Raw genomic sequence first — 19782 nt, forward strand, 5'->3', positions numbered from 1 at the left:
TGTTAGTATAAAACGCATAAATGAATTATGAACTCAGTTCACAATGGGGGCAAGAAAACAAGGGTTCTCAATTGAAAGCACTTGCAAACTAGTATGAGATCATTATAAATGTAAGCTTTTAGCTATCACATCAGAAACAGACTAGAATATCAAGGAGGTGGTTTTTTAGGTTGTTTTTACATCTATGACTAGATACTTTAGTACAAGATCTTCAACAAGATAGCTTGTGAAGTGAAGTGAAGTGAACTGATAAATACACGTCCATGTTTAGGAAAGAGAAAGACACTAAATAATAAAGCACATGATCAATAACTATATCGAAATCCTATGAAGAAAATATAGATCTTTATGTAACAAAAAATAAAATAATCTACATGACTACATCTTAAGCAACATATACTCATATAGTGGAAAATATAGTTCTTGCTTTCCCAGAAGAATTGATCCAAGAGACTAGGGGAAGGCTATTAAAATTGAAACAAAATTAAGTACTTTTGGACATTTTCTTTTCAAAGGGAACGTTTCATTACATTTTGATATAGACAAAACACGAAATGCCCAGCAAAAGCGAATGTATTCAAGACATTATTTCTTATGCACACGCTTGTCACTTACTTTGGTGAAGAGTTCGAACCAAAAGAGTGTCTGGCTCAGTTCTCATTCTCTTTTTACTTGTAAGTGAACTCAAAGGAAGCTGATCCATATCATATAATGAACCAGAAGAACTGCAACTGTTACTGGCAGTATCACAATCTGAGCCATCCAAGACGTCGTTGTTCCTACCGACATCACTTATAGAAGCACTTGGACGCTGCTTTCGCTTGACAGCACCTGAAGAACTCAGAATCTCATTATCCGCCATAACCTTCGTCTTAGTGTCTTTCCTCTGCAATGTTCGCTGTGAATTACACTCATCTTCATCACTGTCTATGTAGATGAAACCTGCCGTCCCCAAACTTCCCTTTGCTGGAAACAAAGTGATATATGTTAGAGTGCCATGATATTACATTTGCCAACAGAATATGCAAGCTATGAAAATGAAAAGAAATACTCTGAAGCCAAATTGTTAATTTATTATTACAGAATTCATGAAGATCCAGCATCTAGTAAATTTGGTAATTGAGCACATTTAGTTCCACTTTCCACCATAGTTAGACATACATATGAGAATAGGCATTTCTTTAACATAACGAAAGTACTTAAGGCAACATGACTCAAATAAAACAGAAACCAGTTACATGTTTCATATCCTCTGCTCAATTGGGTTATGGCTTATTGTTCATTATCCCTATGTGATACCAGTTCTAACACAAAATGGATTGATCTACTAATGAGATTAATGCTACATTGATCACCGACAAAAACTCTGCGTTAAACAAAATTCACAAAATCTAAGTGGCCAACCAGAAAATATTGGAGCTTGTAATTTCATAATCACAGTAAATGAACTTCCAAAAAGATTTAAACTGAATGCAAATGTTAATGCCATGGAATAGAAGGTAATGCCGTATCTAATTCAAGTAAATGTGGATATCATGCACTCAATAACATGCCTAACAGAAAAAGCAGTATACAACAAAAATGGTTACAAAGGTCTAACCCAACTGAAGACACCAGCATAAGCTTACATCCAAAACAAAAATGCAAACTTAGATTCTCATCTAATATCAAAAGAACCATGATGCAAATAATTAACTAAACTCTCCTTCCTTAATATCTAAACCTTCCCTTTACTTTCCCTTCTTTGAACTATCTCAATTACAGAGTTAAGTTACAACATGAAATTCCCAAAATACAAAAGAATAAATAATCATCAATTGATATAGTTCTATGTTTCATATTGACAAAATCAATCACCAAAAACGCCATTGTTCTACTATTTACAAAACAAATCACAGTCATGACCTAAACCTCACACAAAAAATTAGTATCGCTATATGAACACTCAATTTTGATCCCCAGATTTTATACCCCACAAGGTTCTCAACTTCCTTTAGTAAAATTTTCCACCATTTTTTTCAAGAAAAAAAAAAAAGATGAAAAAAAAAAAAAAGATATACAAATAGATTCTTCCTAGAAATTATACCATACACTATCCACAAAGCTTTGCAAATTACATGCATTCCATCCAGTTCTACCAATTCAGTAAATTTCCAATTAAAATCAAGATTATATATCCAATTACCTGAAGCAGCAGTAACACCAGCACCATCTTTGCTTGGTATGATTAGTGTAGCCGAATCCCTTGAAGAAAGACCAACATTTTCATTCCTTTCCAGAGCAACTTTCTCAGCACCCGTTTTATTCTCTTCAATGTTGCTCCCATCACCATCATCGCCACCACCACCACCACCACCTCCATCATCATCATCATCATCATTATCATCATCATCTTCATCATCATCCTCTGCAGCCTCTCTCTCCAACCTCTCACTCAATTCAATGAACTTCCTCTTCCAATACTCAACCGATGCCTCATCGGCACCATTTCTCTCCTCCTCGCTCAACCCATCAATCCCACCCTTAGCATCATCCCATTTCTTCTTCTCCTCCAATAACCCAAACTTTTCAGCTTCCAATTCGATGTTCCTTTTCTTAAGATCATCAACAACACATCTTTGATCATCCCATTTCTTCCTCTCTTCCAAGAGCTCAGACTTTTCAAATTCCAACTGCATGTTCCTATCCCTAAGAGACTCACTTACACCCTTCTCTTTTTCCAATTCGTTCTTCATCTCCAAACAATGCATGCACTTTCCAGCAGCGCTCAAATCAGAATCAACATTCTCCTCCTTCTTAACCTCAACGAAGACCTTTGATCCTCCATTTCTGAACTCCTTGAGCTGCGATTCGAGGTTCAACTTATCCAAGCTGTGGATACTGTCTTTCACTTTGAGGGAGGCGATTTCCTGATCCTTCTCTTGAATCGCCGCGACGAGGCGTGATTCCCTCTCAAGCAAGGCGCGTTCGACTCGGTCAAAATCACGAGTGAGGAAGGTGGCTCGCAACTCGGACACGAGGCTGGGGATGGTAGTTTCATTTTGGTTGGTGTGAGCAGCCGAAGCCCCTCGCAGTGAGACGGGAACAGTTTTGAGGGTTAGCGAACGGAGGGTCATGTGGAAACCCGGGAAAATGACGAAGCTTGAAAAACAGAGAGAGAGAGAGAGAGAGAGAGAGAGAGAGAGAAAATGAGAGTGTGTTGTAAAGCCTAAGAAAAGAAATGTATTGAGAATTAGCAGGGAGGTTAAGCGTCGTGGAGGTGGTAGTGGTGGAGAAATGTTTCAATTTTATTTCATGGCGCTCAAAAAGACGCTTGTGAAAAGGAACTGGCAACTGAGAAATGGGAATAGTGGGAAGGTGATCAGTGATTACTAAAATTGCATGCTAAAACTAGGGCAAAACACGCATATCAACCAAGTTGAGATAGATTTTACACAAGTCTGTAGAAGAGAAAAATGTCACAAGGATTTACCAGGAGTATGTTTTTCTGTAGTTTGAATGCAATTCAAATTAGGCATCGATCAAATCATCATAGTAATTCAAATCACCCTTATTCGAATTACATACTAATTCGAATTGGTATGTTTCGAACTAGCACCCGGTTTCAACTCACATAGTAATTCAAAGCATGCTGATTCGAATTACCCACAAATTAGTTACCTATGGTATTTCGAAACAACCCAATTCGAATTACAATGGTTTTGCCTATAAATAGTGTTCGAGACAACCTCATTCAAACCACTATTTTAAACCCCCTGACCTACCAAATCCCAGAAAAAAGTGTTTCCAAACGACTCCAAGAAAGGGTTGAACAGAATATTCAGTTGATGGGGGATAACCCGGACAGATTTTATCGTTTGGATGGAGTAGCCCATATAACCGTTGTCATCAATGAGGAGGTTAGTGCGAACTTTTTCCTTTAATTTAGGATTTAATGTGTTTTTTTTCATATTCTTGCCTTTTATATGTTAGAATGATAGTCATTATATAGGGTCGTTAAGTTAGATAGGATTGTTATATAAGTGGTTTTTGCTAGTAATTTATTAGTGATCACAAATAAATAGGATAGTGTCAGAAGTAAGGACAACAACTGATCAAACTTTATAAAAGTAAGATTATTTTTTAACATGAATAGTAATCGGTAATCCAAATTTTTGTATCGTAATATTTTTCTTTTTTTTTAAGAAATATGATTTAAAGATATTTGCTCGATAGGCCCAGTTTGATCGATATATGGTGTTATTTTCCATGTTAAGGCGTTACATTACTTGGTAGTGTGCATTAGTGAATGATGTTGTATGAATATGTTCCGAACTGAGAGACATTGTGGTACATTCTTGTTGCAGCCCCACCGATGTATTACGAGCATGTGACGGTAGCAGGGTATGCGTCTGATCGCATTCACAAGAAGCCTCCTTGAATCCTTGCCCTTAAAAGTGAGGACAAAATTTGCAGCCACATGTTGAATACAGAATGCACAATATGCAGCAGGTGGTAGCCAACCTCTGTCGGAAGCCTCAAGTGCAGCCTTGATTCCATTGTGCCTATCTGATATCACCAGGATACCCGGCTACGGGGTCACGTGCTAGCGGAGATGGGATAGAAAAAACGATCAGGACTCCGCATTCTCACCCTCCAAGAGTGCAAATGCCACCGGCAGGATGTTGGAGTTCTTGTCCTGTGCAATTACAACGAGTAGTGTATCCCCGTATTTACCATACAGGTGGGTCCCATTAATACTCACCAACAGTTTGCAATGCCGGAATGCCTCAATACATGGTGGGAACGTCCAAAAAAGCCGGTGAAAATAGGCTTGCGAGCCGTCCACCTGCCCCCCCTCGAACAGGACTCGTCCTTAGCACTGCAACATTACCAGGTATCGTCAGCTGCACACCTAAGACCCATCGCGGCAGCTTGTTGTACGACTCATTCCAATTTCCGTAAATCTATGTCACAGCCTTCTGTTTAGCCAACCAAACCCTCCTATAAGTCGACCTGAACCCAAAATATGTCTATGTCGCATTCAACAGTACCTTGATGCAGACAGATGCATAAGCTCTAACCATTGGCATGATGAAGGCCAATATCATATGATAATCAAGACTCCTGTGATTGCTCGAGATCGACGTTGCAAGACAAGTATGAGGTCCGTTGTACCGTTTTACCTCCCAAATACCCTTGCGTTGTCGGAGACTTAACCTAATCAACCATGCGCACCCATTCCCAAATTCGATACACTTACCAACGTATCAGCGATAATCGGACTCCACCACTTTGTACTGTACCCCGCGTCGGATGCTATACGTCTTCACGCTTAACACAACCTCCTCTTTATCCTGAAATTGCTGACCAACCTGGAACTCTATAAGACCTCCGGTACCCTGGGTATCTCTGGCACCAAATCCGGTGGGCTCCCCAGGAACCCCCTCCTGTCTCATGGCATCCAAGTCCAAAAATGAAAAGTGCGAAGGGTACTGTTGAGACCCAGAGCAAGAACCACCGCCAGCCCCAACTGGATTACTCGTTGTAATGTCATCGCCACTATCATCAGCAATGATGTCCAGCTCCACATCATCATCGTCATCATCATCCGGCAATACATCATCCATACCAGCCGGTGCCCCACACGGTAAAGAAATTAGCACCCTATCAACGATACCAACCTCTCCGCCGCCACTACAGTTGAGATCAACGGCAACCGACGGGGCAACCGACGGGGAGGCAAATAATTAACTAAACTCTCCTTCCTTAATATTTAAACCTTCCCTTTACTTTCCCTTCTTTGAACTATCTCAACATGAAATTCCCAAAATACAAAAGAAAAAACAATCATCAATTGATATAGTTCTATGTTTCATATTGACACAATCAATCACCAAAAACGCCATTGTTTTACATTTTACAAAACAAATCAGAGTCATGACCTAAACCTCACACAAAAAATTAGTATCGCTATATGAACACTCAATTTTGATCCTCAGATTTTATACCCCACAAGCTTCTCAACATCCTTTAGTATAATTTTCCACCATTTTTTTCAAGAAACAAAAAACAGATGAAACAAAAAAAAAGATATACAAATAGATTCTTCCAATAAATTATACCATACACTATCCACAAAGCTTTGCAAATTACATGCATTCCATCCAGTTCTACCAATTCAGTAAATTTCCAATTAAAATCAAGATTATATATCCAATTACCTGAAGCAGCAGTAACACCAGCACCATCTTTGCTTGGTATGATTAGTGTAGCCGAATCCCTTGAAGAAAGACCAACATTTTCATTCCTTTCCAAAGCATCTTTCTCAACACCCGTTTTATTCTCTTCACTGTTGCTCCCATCACCATCATCGCCGCCACCACCACCACCTCCATCATCATCATCGTCATCATCATCATCATCATCATCATCATCATCATTCTCAGCAGTCTCTCTCTCCAACCTCGAAACCCTCTCACTCAATTCAATGAACTTCCTCTTCCAATACTCAATCGATGCCTCATCGGCACCATGTCTCTCCTCCTCCCTCAACCCATCAATCCCACCCTTAGCATCATCCCATTTCTTCTTCTCCTCCAATAACCCACACTTTTCAGCTTCCAATTCAATGTTCCTTTTCTTAAGATCATCAACAACACATCTCTGATCATCCCATTTCTTCTTCTCTTCCAAGAGCTCAGACTTTTCAAATTCCAACTGCATGTTCCTATCCCTAAGAGACTCACTCACACCCTTCTCTTTTTCCAATTCGTTCTTCATCTCCAAACAATGCATGCACCTTCCAGCACCGCTCGAATCAGAATCAACATTCTCCTCCTTCTTAACCTCAACGAAGACCTTTGATCCTCCATTTCTGAACTCCTTGAGCTGCGATTCGAGGTTCAACTTATCCAAGCTGTGGATACTGTCTTTCACTTTGAGGGACGCAATTTCCTGATCCTTCTCTTGAATCGCCGCGACGAGGCGTGATTCCCTTTCGAGCAAGGCGCGTTCGACTCGGTCAAAATCACGAGTGAGGAAGGTGGCTCGCAACTCGGACACGAGGCCGGGGATGGTAGTTTCATTTTGGCTGGTGTGAGCAGCCGAAGCCCCTCGCAGTGAGACGGGAACGGTTTTGGGGGTTTGCGAACGGAGGGACATGTGGAAACCCGGTAAAATGACGAAGCTTGAAAAACAGAGAGAGAGAGAGAGAGAGTGTGTTGTAAAGCCTAAGAAAAGAAATGTACTGAGAATTAGCAGGAAGGTTAAGCGTCGTGGAGGTGGTAGTGGTGGAGAAATGTTTCAATTTTATTTCATGGCACTGAGAAATGGGAATAGTGGGAAGGTGACTGTTGATCCCTGATTACTGATTAGTGATTACTAAAATTGCATGCTAAAACTACGCATTTAGATTGGGATTAAGTCAATAAGTCATCGTTTACTAATCTTTTCCACTACTTTACAGTTTACACAATCTTTTTCCTTTTCTTTTCTCTCATTCTCTGTCTCGGATATTTTGATAACAAGAATTTTTTTTCTTTTTTCTGAATAACGGGAAAGAAAGTTAAGGAGAATGAGATTTTTTAAGAATAAAGTCACTCCGTTTGAGAAATACAATTCCAAGCAGTTTGGTTTGTCAATAAGATTTACAGTGCCATTTGCACTGCAATGCGTAGAATATGCATTTCATTTGCAATGCAATTTCTTGAAAGTATCTCTAATTTTCATGAACAAGTATTTATATTCTCTGACCACCAAGAATGCTTTTTAGGATAACTTAACTTAGCTTTTAAAAAAAGTATTTATATTTTTTATTATTTTAAAAAAGAATATTTTTTTTAACAGATAAAAATTATTTTATATTTAAATAGACTTTTAAAGAAATTTAAATATTAAAAACGTCTTTACTTTTATTTCTTTTAAAAGTAAAGTATTATTAGTTTTAAAAAAAAGTAAATAATTTGTTTTTACAATAAAAGTACTTTTTCTAAAAGACTTAACCAAATAGATTTTAAATTAAATAAAAATATTTTATTTAAAAAATTCATTAAAAAAATTTAATCCAAACCAACACCTACTAATCTAGAAGAAAAATTTTTAGATCGACCATTTTACAGATGACATTTTTATAATTATATTTTCAAACTAATAAAAGACCATACTAAATAGCAAAAAGCTCTAAGAATGCAATCACAAATAATAGAGCCCAAATGACCTAGTAATCAATTGTCCAAATTTTTTCAAATTAGAGATTCACACCCTTCAAGATGGTCTTCAATTCTCAAGCTTGCATCATAATTTACTTTTGTCATATTTAAAGGAGGGTTGTTATACACTCAAAAGAGAAGAGGGAATCAAATTCTTTTAACTGATTTGAAGTTGAAGAAAATCACTGAGTTGAGTTACGTATAAGATAAACTATCTTTTTCTTGTTTCAACGGTTATTCAAATTGAAAACATAATTGTTTCGGTGCTTCCAAACCCACCAAAATCCAACTGAAAAAAAGAATTCATGATCCTTATGACCAAAAATTATTTACACATATTGACACAACTTTTATTTTATCCTTGTACAGAAAATTAATCCCCAACAACAAGGGCCCAACAGCTCCAAACTCCTTTTAGCAAGACCCTTACTTAAGCCATCAAACCACAACCAGCTTGTTTAATTTGTTTCTGTTTATGAGTTAGTTCCGCCATTCACAAACGTCATTTGCGTAATTATCTTATCACTATACGACAAACATTTAGCGGGCTACACTTTCGTACAATGAATATCATGTTCCGCTTCCGCACTTCAGGTGCTGCACAGGTGATAATTTTCCTATATTATTATGCGATCTTATCCATCAATTATGACATTTATAATGAATTATACAGATATTAAACTATACCAAAAAAATAACAAAAGTTCATCAAACTATCTATTTATCTAACATTAGGTGTACATGCCTCATAAAAGGATCTAGTCATAAATAAATAAGCGTAATAACAACCACCACTTGGCTCCGTGTCCACCACGCCTAGGAAGTGGTGGCTCGAGGCAGCCTCCTGTCCCACATAGGGGACGGAGGGGTCGGATGTCCCTCTGCCCTCTGCCGCGTGGTGCATCAACACTAGAGTCTTTAAAATATGGTATCATGAAATCCGTAAGACCCACAAGTGAGGAAGTATCTCAGGACGAGGATCATTCACATGTCGTGAGGCATAAATTGAGGGTGGGGGAGAGGCATGCATCAGTGCACATTCCTGAACATAATACGCCGGGCTACCCCCAGACGTTACAACGGGGTATGCTCTACCTGTGGAAGCGATGGTCCTGCTGCACCTGAAAACGACCATCCGACCATAATCTAAAACTGATCCATCATAGGTCCCGGTTGAATGCCAAATCCTTGATTCACAAATGCCGATACTAGATCCGGTGACTAGAATTGAGGCACACAACAATAGGATGGATCAGGCTAATCATGAGTAGGCTGTCTCAAGCATGACAGCTATATAGGTGGATCATCTGATGACTTGGATTGGCGAGTCCATCTACGATGGCCTGTAAAGACAGTGTTGGACATGGTGGTTCAAGAGTTAGGCAATCCTCAGGGATAGCACTTGTGAATCGCAAAACCCCGATATCATCATCTCTAGGCTTCTATTCTCTCGGGTGAGCCTCGTGTCTGTGTTTAGCATTGCATCTGACTCTCTTAAGCCGTCGTCCTCCTCCAGGATGTAACTCTGGTAAATCCCCATCCTTTGGTTGTCAAAGCTCAGGAGCGTGGGGCGTGTAATCTGACAGATCAGGTGGTATGTGTCCAGCTATAGGATCCTGCTGGTCACCTTGCCCAACCAAGACTAAATGTGCCCACCCGAGGTACCATTGTATGTACTTCTGCGAGGGACGCAGATCAATGCTGTGATAAATACGCACCCGACTGAGCCTCCTGTCCTGCCACATGTCGTACCAACCACTCAAGTAGTCAGGGTACCACTCGTTCCTACCAAATCGTCCATCGTGCACGTGCATCTCATCAATGTTCAGTGGACGTGTAGGAATGTGCTGCAAACCACTCAGTTGCCTCACAACACGATCTACTTGATGCCACTCTACAATCGAAAAGCACAACAGTGGACAGACGGCATTCCATGACTCCTCACCTTCAAACACAATCGGTGGCAGAATATGCTGGATATCCGGGTCAGCATACGGGGTCCACTCAACCTACGCAATATCCACATTAACACAGTAAATAACAAGGCAACTGGTATACAAAATGACAAATGCAAGGAACACATACATTATGAATATCAAGGTTGTTGAGAAGCCGTCTCCACCACCGAAGTCTAAACTCTTCAGAGTCATTGCGCTGCTCATAACCAACCCACCTGCAATGTAATGAGCCATCAAGAATTATACATCCGTACACCATAAGTTTAAATAATAAAAACAAAAAAACAGATCGCATTATTACCTCTCAACCAACGGAAACCTCCGCTGGTCAAATCCCTGTGGGCGACATGAGGGGATACGATGGTAAGCCCACGATAACAACAAGCTCATGCAACCACGCATGTTATGCTGCGTGTAACATGTTCCCCGGCACAACATGCGGTACAAAAAGGCAAGCACAGCAGAACCCCAACTCAGCTGACCACATTGATCCAGGTCTTCCAAAAGAGGCAGCCACCTGAGGTGAACTCGGGTGTTGGACTGATCCGGAAATAAGAATCCCCCGATAAGTTGCCTAATATACCCTCTGGTGTACTGAAGAAGTCGCTCAGGCGTTGCTTCCTCTTCCAAATTCCCGCACACAGTCTCTCTGAACCAGGACAAATTGATGTTCCATTTCTGTCTATCAGCAGGTCCTGGTACAGCTCCTAGTAACTGCTGACATATGTCAACAATGCTCCGTCCTTCATAAAAAAGCTCCCAGCCTGCCATGCAACCACTAACAGGATCTCCACTAATCCGAAGCCCCAACTGATAAGCCACGTCTTGAAGAGTGATACTCATCTCCCCACACGGCAAATGAAAGGTGTGTGTCTCAGGTCGCCACCTCTCAACTAATGCAGAGACCAACGCATAATCATGCTCGAACTGAAGGATAAAGGCCACATGTTCAAAACCTGCTCGTCTAAGGAGCGGCCTGACTAGCTCGCTCGGCCGCGTGGGTATGCGTCGTCGCGTCCGTAAGACTCTGGCAGGCTATAAAAAAAAAGAATAGTCAATTAGATTAAATGTTGCAAAGCAGAAAACACAATAAAACAAAATATAAGTTCTATACCAATTGCTCAAGCCTTCCTGCAATGTGCTCTACCCTGTCTAGTCTGTACAAGGTGTCTTCGTAATCTCTTCGCAAATCGGGTTCTATCTCTGCACACAATGTACAACTTCAAAAATGAAAAGAAAAAATAACAAATAATGTCCACAATTCAACGACTAAATATTTAAAGCATAATAATCCTAAACTGAGAAATTTAAATAGAAGAAGGATGAAAAACATTTCAAATGAGTGAAGAAGCAACGGGCGTAGGTGAAAAGAGAGAAGGAGAGTGAGAGTAGTAAGAAGTGGTTGGTGCAGTAAAGGAAAAACTGCTTTGCTATTTATAGGAGGGACCATGCAACCAGATCACATCAGGAAAGGTCCTGGCGATCTCCTCCCGGGTTGAAGAGACCTGTACCGATCTGTTGCAGATTGGATTTGGCCCATCCTAAATCCTAAACCCAACAAGGTTTTCTCAACTTCCTTTAGTTGAATTTTCTAACACAAATACTATATGTATACTAAATTTTATGAAGAGAAAGTATCTAATTTGAGTGTCCACCTAGCATGATTCATTTTCTAAGAAGAGATACAAATAGACTTCCTATAAATTATACCATATACTATGCACAAAGCTTTGCAATTTACATTCATTCCAACCAATTCAGTAAACTTGCAATTAAAATCAAGGCGTATATATATCCAATTACCTGAAGCAACAGTTACACCAACACCATCTTTGCTTGAAGAATGACCAACATTTTCATTCCTTTCCACAGCATCTTTCTCAACACTATCATCAATCTGAACCGTTTTATTCTCTTCAGTGTTGCTCCCATCACCGTCATCAGCACCTCCATTGTCATCCAAAGATATCAACTTATCATCCTCAGCAGTCTCTCTCTTCAACCTCGAAACCCTCTCACACAATTCAATGAACTTCCTCTTCCTATACGCCTCATGGGCGCCATGGCTCTCCTCCTTCCTCAATCCATCAATCCCACTCTTGTCAGCATCCCATTTCTTTTTCTCTTCCAATAATCCGCACTTCTCAGCTTCCAATTCAATGATCCTCTTCATAAGATCCTCAACAACACCTCTCTGATCATCCCATTTCTTCTTCTCTTCTAAGAGCTCAGACTTTTCAAACTCCAACTGCATGTTCCTATCCCTAAGAGACTCACTCACAACCTTTTCTTTCTCCAATTCGTCCTTCATCTCCAAACAATGCATGCACTTTCCAGCAACGCTCGAATCAGAACCGACATTCTCCTCTTTCTTAACCTTTGCTCCTCCATTTCTGAACTCCCTGAGATGTGATTCGGGGTTCAACTTATCCAAGCTTTGGATACAGTCTTTCACTTTGAGGGACGCGATTTCCTTTTCCTTCTGTTGAATCGCCACGATGAGACGTGATTCCCTTTCGAGCAAGGCGCGTTCAACTCGGTCAAAATCGCGAGTGAGGGTGGCTCGCAACTCGGACACGAGGGTGGTAATGGGGGTGTCGTTTTGGTTGTTATGAGTGTCGTTTTTGTTGGTTTGAGCAGCCGAAGCCCCTCGCAATGAGACCGAAACGGGTTTTGGGGTTTGGGATCGGAGAGACATGTGGGAACCCGGAAAAGACGAAGCTTGAGAACAAAGATTTATTGAGAATGAGAAGGGAGCCAGGGAGGTTAAGGGTGGTGGAGAATTGTTTTCAATTGTGAAAGGGAAGTGGCAACTGGGAAATGGGAATAGTGTGGGAAAAGTTGTATTTTTTTTTATAATAATTTTTTTTTTTTTTTTTTTTTAGCTTAGTGAAAAGTAAATTATCAACTATGAAGACACATGATAATCTGGTCTGGTGGAAGTTGCACGGAATTACTTGGGATGCCCTGAAGACACTGGCATTATAATTAGCTGGAAGCCACGAATTATGCTTTTCAAGTAATTATGTATTTTATAATTAATTTTTTATTAGTTTTTTTTATAAAATACTTTAATTCTAAAATATTTACTTTAAAAATATTTTATATTTTATCTTATATTAAATACATAAACGAATATTTTTTAAAAAAAATGTATTTTAAAAAAATTTAATTAAAAATTTTAATTTCATATCAAAATTCAATTATAAATTTTTAAAATATAACACTTATACCAGAATATAAACTTTTCTTGATGGAGGGATATTGTGCTTTGACTACAATTTACAACTGCTGATTAACAATTTATTTCACGGTAATTAACGATTATTAAAAAAACTTAAAATTAAGAATGATTTTTAAAATAAATTAAATCTTCTCCTTCATAGTATTTGATTCTTTTGCCTCTTAGTTTAATCGGTAATTTAATGTTGTTTTTTAAAAATTATCTAAATAAATTAAATAAGAGGTCAATATAAATTTGGTGTTTGAAAGAATCTGACGCTGATAAAATGATACTTGATTTTTATTATTAACAAAATAATCATTGAATAATTTTAAAATTTGACAAGTGTGTCCCAACTTCGCCAAAACATATTTTCAACAAGAAGAACGTTGAGATGGCCATCAAATTTTGCTGATATGGCATGTCTCTTTAGGTAATTAATTTAAAAATTGAAAATCTCCAATCTTTTGTTCTAAGTTTTATTAAGCTAGAAAATATGCCTCGACCTCTTCTGTCACTACTGTTTGTCACCTTCATCCCATTTTACGGTTGTCTGCCACCTTCCTCCCCTCTCACTGCCGAGCTCATCCTCTCTCACTGCTTTCCCTTCTCACTCTCAAGGTCACCGCAGAAACCATTGTCGCGCATTTGTCACCCAACCTAAGGAGATCGTTGTCGCGTGCCTGACCCAGTCCAGGAGAACGTCGTCTTCGCGCGCTTGACCAACCGAGGAGAACATCATCATCGTCTACCTGACTAAGCCTAAGGAGAACGTCGTCTTTAAGCGCGCCTGAGAAGAATCGTTAGAGGCAGAATCGTCGTATCATAGGTAGAAGCATCACCTTCGTCGCGTCAGAGGAGAATTGTCTTAGTTGCAGTCGAGAGGAGAATTGTCGCCACCTCCAACAAAATCGTTCTTCGTCGCCATCGGCCACTCTTCTTTTTGGTAAGTCAACCTCTTCGCATTTCATCTTTTGAATGTGAACAAAATTAAAAATAGCTTATGCTGAATTTTTTTTAATTAATGGAGTTAATGAATGCTAATGTCTGATGAACATAATTTGTATTCCTAGAGTTGTTGCTGAACTTATTTTTTTGTTATTCTTCAATTTTTGTTTTTTGTTTCTCTTTCTAAATTTTTTGTTTTGTTGTTTAGCTGATCAGATTGTATAATAGAAATACAATCATTGAGAAGATCATAGATTGAGAAGGATATGATTCTGGTTTTCAGACTGGTGGTGGTAATAATGGTGATGCCTAAAACAACAATAAAAAAGTAGGGAGAGGAGCTGTAAAAGAATGCAAGATAAACTATTTTGCAGTGGTTGACATTGAGGAGAGTAGTTTAGGACAAAAGAATTGGAAAATTTTTCAGCTTGTAATTGTTTAATTAATTATAAAAGACAATTCAATAATTAGTTAAAGAAATATGTCATATAATCAAAATTTAGTGGCCACTTCGGCATCTTTGTCATTAGAAATGTGTTCCAGCGAGTCTAGAGATACGCTTATCAATTTTTAAAATTTTTTAAAAGCTATTTTATCGATATCAAAAATTCGAAACCATTTTATCAGTGTTAAAATCTTTTAAATATCGAATTGATATTTATTTCAAATTAATAAATATAAAAAATAGAAGAATCAATTATTCTGAAGAGCCAGTATATTAAACAATGTTCAGTTAATGAATAAAAAAGAATAGAATACATTTTTATTCTTTTATAAATTAAAATTATAATTGATATACACTATCTACTTATATCTTTCAATTTGTTGAACACAAACCATAAAGTAACTTAAAATTAAGAAAAATATAAAGAAACGTATTACTAAACAACTCCTAATAAACAAAATTCATATGCAAGTAAAATCAAATATAAATTGATTTTTAAGTATCTTTCCCAGTAATCCTATTTAATATTTTTCTATTTCGTTATTTTCAATACCACTTACCTTAATTTGATGCTATAATTGATTTTCAAGTATATTTACTAGTATTTTTATTTAATATTTTTCTATTTTAATTTCTTATCTTTAACATTACTTATCTTAATAGTTTAAATTTTTTTTAAATGAACAAGTTAGTAAAATGATAAAATAACGAGTTAATCACTTTAAAATTAAAATAATAAAACACATATTTTATAAAAATTACAAAATCAATAGTAATTAGTACTTCATTCTACTACTTTATAACTTTCTTCGTTTTAAAAAATCTAAATTCTCTCTTAATTTAATGTTATCAAAGACTAAACTTAACTTAAATTTCATCCAATCCAATCCAATATAATGACTATTTCTGTATTTTCCAAGACTATCAAAGTGAACGTGAGGAACTAAAAATTTTCATATATTCTTTTAAAATAAAATTAGATACATACTAAGCCTCTGTACATATATGACCAACCATGTATAAGATGTGACTTACACAAATCATAAGAATATTATTTCATTGCATTGTGATCCTAATTAGTAGAAGAGTAATGATACACAGAAGGTATTAGAGATATAATTATTAATGTTATTTTTTTCTATCAGTTTAAGTTTTTAAAATAAGTAATTTTATAATATGGTATTAGAGTTCGATCTTTGTGAATCCCAAAAATAAAAAACAGCATAAAGCAAATAAAAGCGAACAAAAAAAGCCTATACAAAAATTAAACAAACCCAAACCATTAATATTACCTTCTTCTCTTAGCTTAAGTTTTTAAGATGAGTGGTTTCATAACAGAAGGAATCAAGTACAAATCATGTTTTCTTCTAATGGACAATCCAAATGATTCAGACATGTCAAGATCTTCATGCTTCTCGCCATTTGGAAGCTTCCAATCAAAATGAAAAAGCAAATTTGCAAGTATGAGTTCAACACTAGCAACCCCAAATGTGATTCCAGGACAAATCCTTCTCCCAGCACCAAATGGAATGAACTCAAAATCTGCACCTTTGAAATCAACAGAACCATCAATGAACCTTTCTGGATCAAACTTCTCACCTTCCTTCCAGTATCTTGGGTCCCTCCCAATTCCCCAAGCATTAACAACGACCCTGCTCTTAGCCGGGATTTCATAACCATTGATTTCACATCTCTCGCTGCATTCTCTTGGAAGTAATAAAGGAACAGGAGCATGGAGGCGTAGTGTTTCTTTGATTACTGATTTTAAGTAGTGGAGTTCATGGAGGTTGGCTTCGTCGACACACCCTCTTGAATCAAAGACTCTTCTTACCTCAGCTTGTGCTCTTTCCATCACGCTTGGGTTCTTGATAAGTTCTGACATCGACCACTCTAATGTTTTCGCTGAGGTGCCGCTTCCGGCAGCAAAGATGTCCTGGAAAAAGAAAAAAAGAAATTCAACTTTTTCATTGCACAACTTTCACTTTTTAATTTAGATATGGAAGGAAGAATGGTGTAGAATGAGTATATACGTGTTTTATGCAACTGTGGTGTCAGGAGTAAAAATTGGACCGTCTGATTTTTTAGTACACAAATCAAAAGGTCCGATTACTTTTGTCAAAATTTAAATTTTCTCTTCCACATTAATCGGACCGTCCGATTAGTAGACTTAAGTTTTTTTATAAAGAAATCGAATAGTCCGATCTCTTTATCTCTTATATTAGAAAAAATTGTCCCACATCCTTATCTAACACCTACATTCTTCGCAATAATGCACAACACACATGCTTCTCATATCCAAAAAAAAAAAATAAACCCACAACTTTTCTAACTAAACTAACATATGATCACTGAAGTTCCACAAATATTCCTCTAATAAATACTCTCTAGCAGGTAAGAAGAATTCTTAATTTTAATAATTTTTTTCTTAAAATTTAGATGGATTTAATATTAGTCAATCCATAAGTTTTATCTTTAGATTTAAAACATCAAAAAAAAAGTTTTTATAGAATCAAAATTAACTAAAATCCAGACATTTTTAGAATATTTTTCGAGTCTTTATCACATGTGTCGACTTTTTTTAACTCTTAGAAATTAATATCTTTACTAAAAAAAATTAAAACATACATATAATGTAAACTCTTATCTCAAAATAGAAAATACTAACCAAAATTGTTGCTTTGATAACATTGTCAGATAGAGGGTGCTCAAGGTTGCTATGCTTCTGAAGCTTTAATAAGACATCAACAATATCCTCCGTTGACTTTTCATTCATTTCCTTTCTTTCCTTGTGATTTCTCACAATCTTCTCAAGGATCCTATCCACTTCTTGATGAATCCTCTCTGCTTTTGATCTTAACCCTGTCACAACACTAAGCACTCCAATTGAAGGATACAAATCAGCCAAAGAGAAACCAGAAACAACTTTCAACACATCCTTCATAACTTGTATGAACGCTTCTTGATCCGTTGACTTTTCCCCAAAGGCCACTCTTGACGTTAATCCATATGACACAGAATATATAACTTCGCTGAAATTAATGATAGACCCATGATTGGAACTTAAATCCTTAACAAGATTCGAGCTTCTTGTTCCCTGATTGATCGAAACGATTCGACTCGCTTCGGTGTTAATAGCTCAAAAGTACAAATCTTCCTCATCTGCCTCCAATAGCTTCCATAAGGTGAAAAACTCATCCCCTTAGAACCATATGTTATAACATCAATAGCTAGATTGTGAGGCCTATTTGCAAATATTATGTCATGAGTTCTCATAACTTCTTTGGCCATTTCAGGTGAAGAAACAACTATGGTTGAGAGTGAGCCTAGTTTTATGTGCATGAGAGGGCCATATTCTTGTGATAATTTTGTTAGGCCACGGTGAGGCATAGAACTAAGTTGGTGTATGTTTCCTATGAAGGGTAGTTTAGATGGTCCTGGTGGCAATTTTGAGTTTTGTGGCTTCGGTTTTGATCTTGAAAATATGATAAACACCGCCGTGAACAAGAAAAGAAAGAAGGACAAGGTTGAATTTGAAGAAAGATAGTGGAGAATAAACTCCATGATTGGAAAGGAAGAATAGCTTTTGGTTAGATATGTCAGATTATGGTACTGATGAAGTATATGTGGGCATTTAAGTTTTGTTTGGATAAGAAGAGGAAACAAGAGTAAAGAAAATAGAAAAAAATGAAAAAAATAGAAAATAAATAGAAAATTATTTGTTTTATTGTTTGGATGAAAAAAATAAGAGAGAAAATAATTAATGTATAAAATAATAAATTTATTTTTGTCATAAAATAAAATATAAATATTGTTATTTATTTATTTTTATTGTATTTTATAAATATTACAAAAGATTATAATTTTATATATTTGATTTAAATTATTTATCTAATAAATATAATATTTAAATATAAATCTATATTACAATAATATATTAGAACTATTAAAATCAAGTTTATATTAATAATTAGTAGAATAAAATATTATTTTAGTTCATAATTTTTAGACTAAATCATAATTTAATCATTAACATTTTAAACGTTTTATTTTTGTATTAAAAGTTTTAAATAAATTTGATGTTGTCCTATTGTTAAATTTATATGAATAGTTAAAGAGTAAATAATGTGAACGTTAACAACATTTGTGTTAGAAGAATATAATTAAAATTTTTTCATAACACTGTCTTCTTAATTTCTTTCTGGTAAAAAAAAATTCTTAAATCCTATAACGCTCAGAGAATCAAAGAAAAAAGTTTTACGTCACTTACTACCGAAATCAAACGTTATTATTTTTTAAATATACTAATTATTTGTGTCAAATTTAATAACGGAATAACATTGAACTTATTTAAAAAAAATTTCGATTAAAATAAGATATTTAAAATTTTTTAGTATTAAAATATAACGTATAAAAGAATTAAGACTTTATCCAACTATTAAAAATTAAAATAATACTTTATCATAATTAATAATAACAATATAACTAAGAGTAATATTTTATATAAAAGACAACATTTTTTTGTGAGACTAAAAAAATAATTTTTTTTTTATTTTTTTAATATTTAAGTAAAAGAAAATATTTTTTATATTTTTTATTTTTTTATTTTTTCCCAAACCAAACAATTGCCTAACGTTGGGAAAGTAAGGATTTATTTTTTGTTTTTGGTTACAACTTACAATGGGAATTTAAAGGGGATATTAGTAGGATGACAATATCACCTGAATTTGTGAGTACTCATCTCGACCCTACCTATTTGGGGCGGATAATAAATTTTTAGATACCATTTTAATAATTTATTTGTTAGATTTAATATTCAATTCTAGTTAACTAAGTCACTAGATATTTCTTTTATCTTTTTTAGCTCAATTCTTTTTATTATTATTATTTATTAATAATGTATTGCGGCCCAGTCCAGCTGGACATGATGACCGACCTGGCCCGTGGACAACTCGATCTGTGCAGTCGGGTCAGCGCACATAACCCATTCGGTCTGTGCCTGGAAAATGCATACCCGCTACC

General features: G+C 36.3%; 2 protein-coding genes and 1 pseudogene across 3 annotated transcripts; all 3 read right to left on the bottom strand.

The window, feature by feature from the left end:
• Positions 1-147: 147 nt before the first annotated feature.
• LOC130963299 (rRNA-processing protein EFG1-like) lies at positions 148-7343 on the bottom strand. 2 transcript variants are annotated; one of them, XM_057889434.1, is made up of 2 exons: positions 6204-7343; positions 148-966 (listed from the first exon to the last, which is right to left on the bottom strand). In XM_057889434.1, exons 1-2 carry the CDS (start codon positions 7141-7143, stop codon positions 608-610), a joined length of 1299 nt encoding a protein of 432 aa, XP_057745417.1. In that variant the 5' UTR covers positions 7144-7343; the 3' UTR covers positions 148-607. The 2 variants fall into 2 exon arrangements, with proteins under 2 accessions (XP_057745417.1, XP_057745421.1); XM_057889438.1 differs by lacking the exon at positions 6204-7343 and adding an exon at positions 2186-3556.
• Positions 7344-8798: 1455 nt separating this feature from the next.
• Positions 8799-12955, bottom strand: LOC130962081 (serine/threonine-protein phosphatase 7 long form homolog). Its single transcript, XM_057888177.1, has 5 exons — positions 11951-12955; positions 11262-11350; positions 10449-11182; positions 10275-10362; positions 8799-10198 (listed from the first exon to the last, which is right to left on the bottom strand). The coding sequence occupies exons 1-5, from the start codon at positions 12843-12845 to the stop codon at positions 9740-9742; spliced, it is 2265 nt and encodes a 754-aa protein (XP_057744160.1). The 5' UTR covers positions 12846-12955; the 3' UTR covers positions 8799-9739.
• Positions 12956-15962: 3007 nt separating this feature from the next.
• Positions 15963-18324, bottom strand: LOC130956052 (cytochrome P450 71D10-like; annotated as a pseudogene).
• Positions 18325-19782: the final 1458 nt, after the last annotated feature.

This window comes from Arachis stenosperma, chromosome 1 (assembly GCF_014773155.1).
Source record: "Arachis stenosperma cultivar V10309 chromosome 1, arast.V10309.gnm1.PFL2, whole genome shotgun sequence".
Classification (NCBI taxonomy): Eukaryota; Viridiplantae; Streptophyta; class Magnoliopsida; order Fabales; family Fabaceae; genus Arachis; species Arachis stenosperma.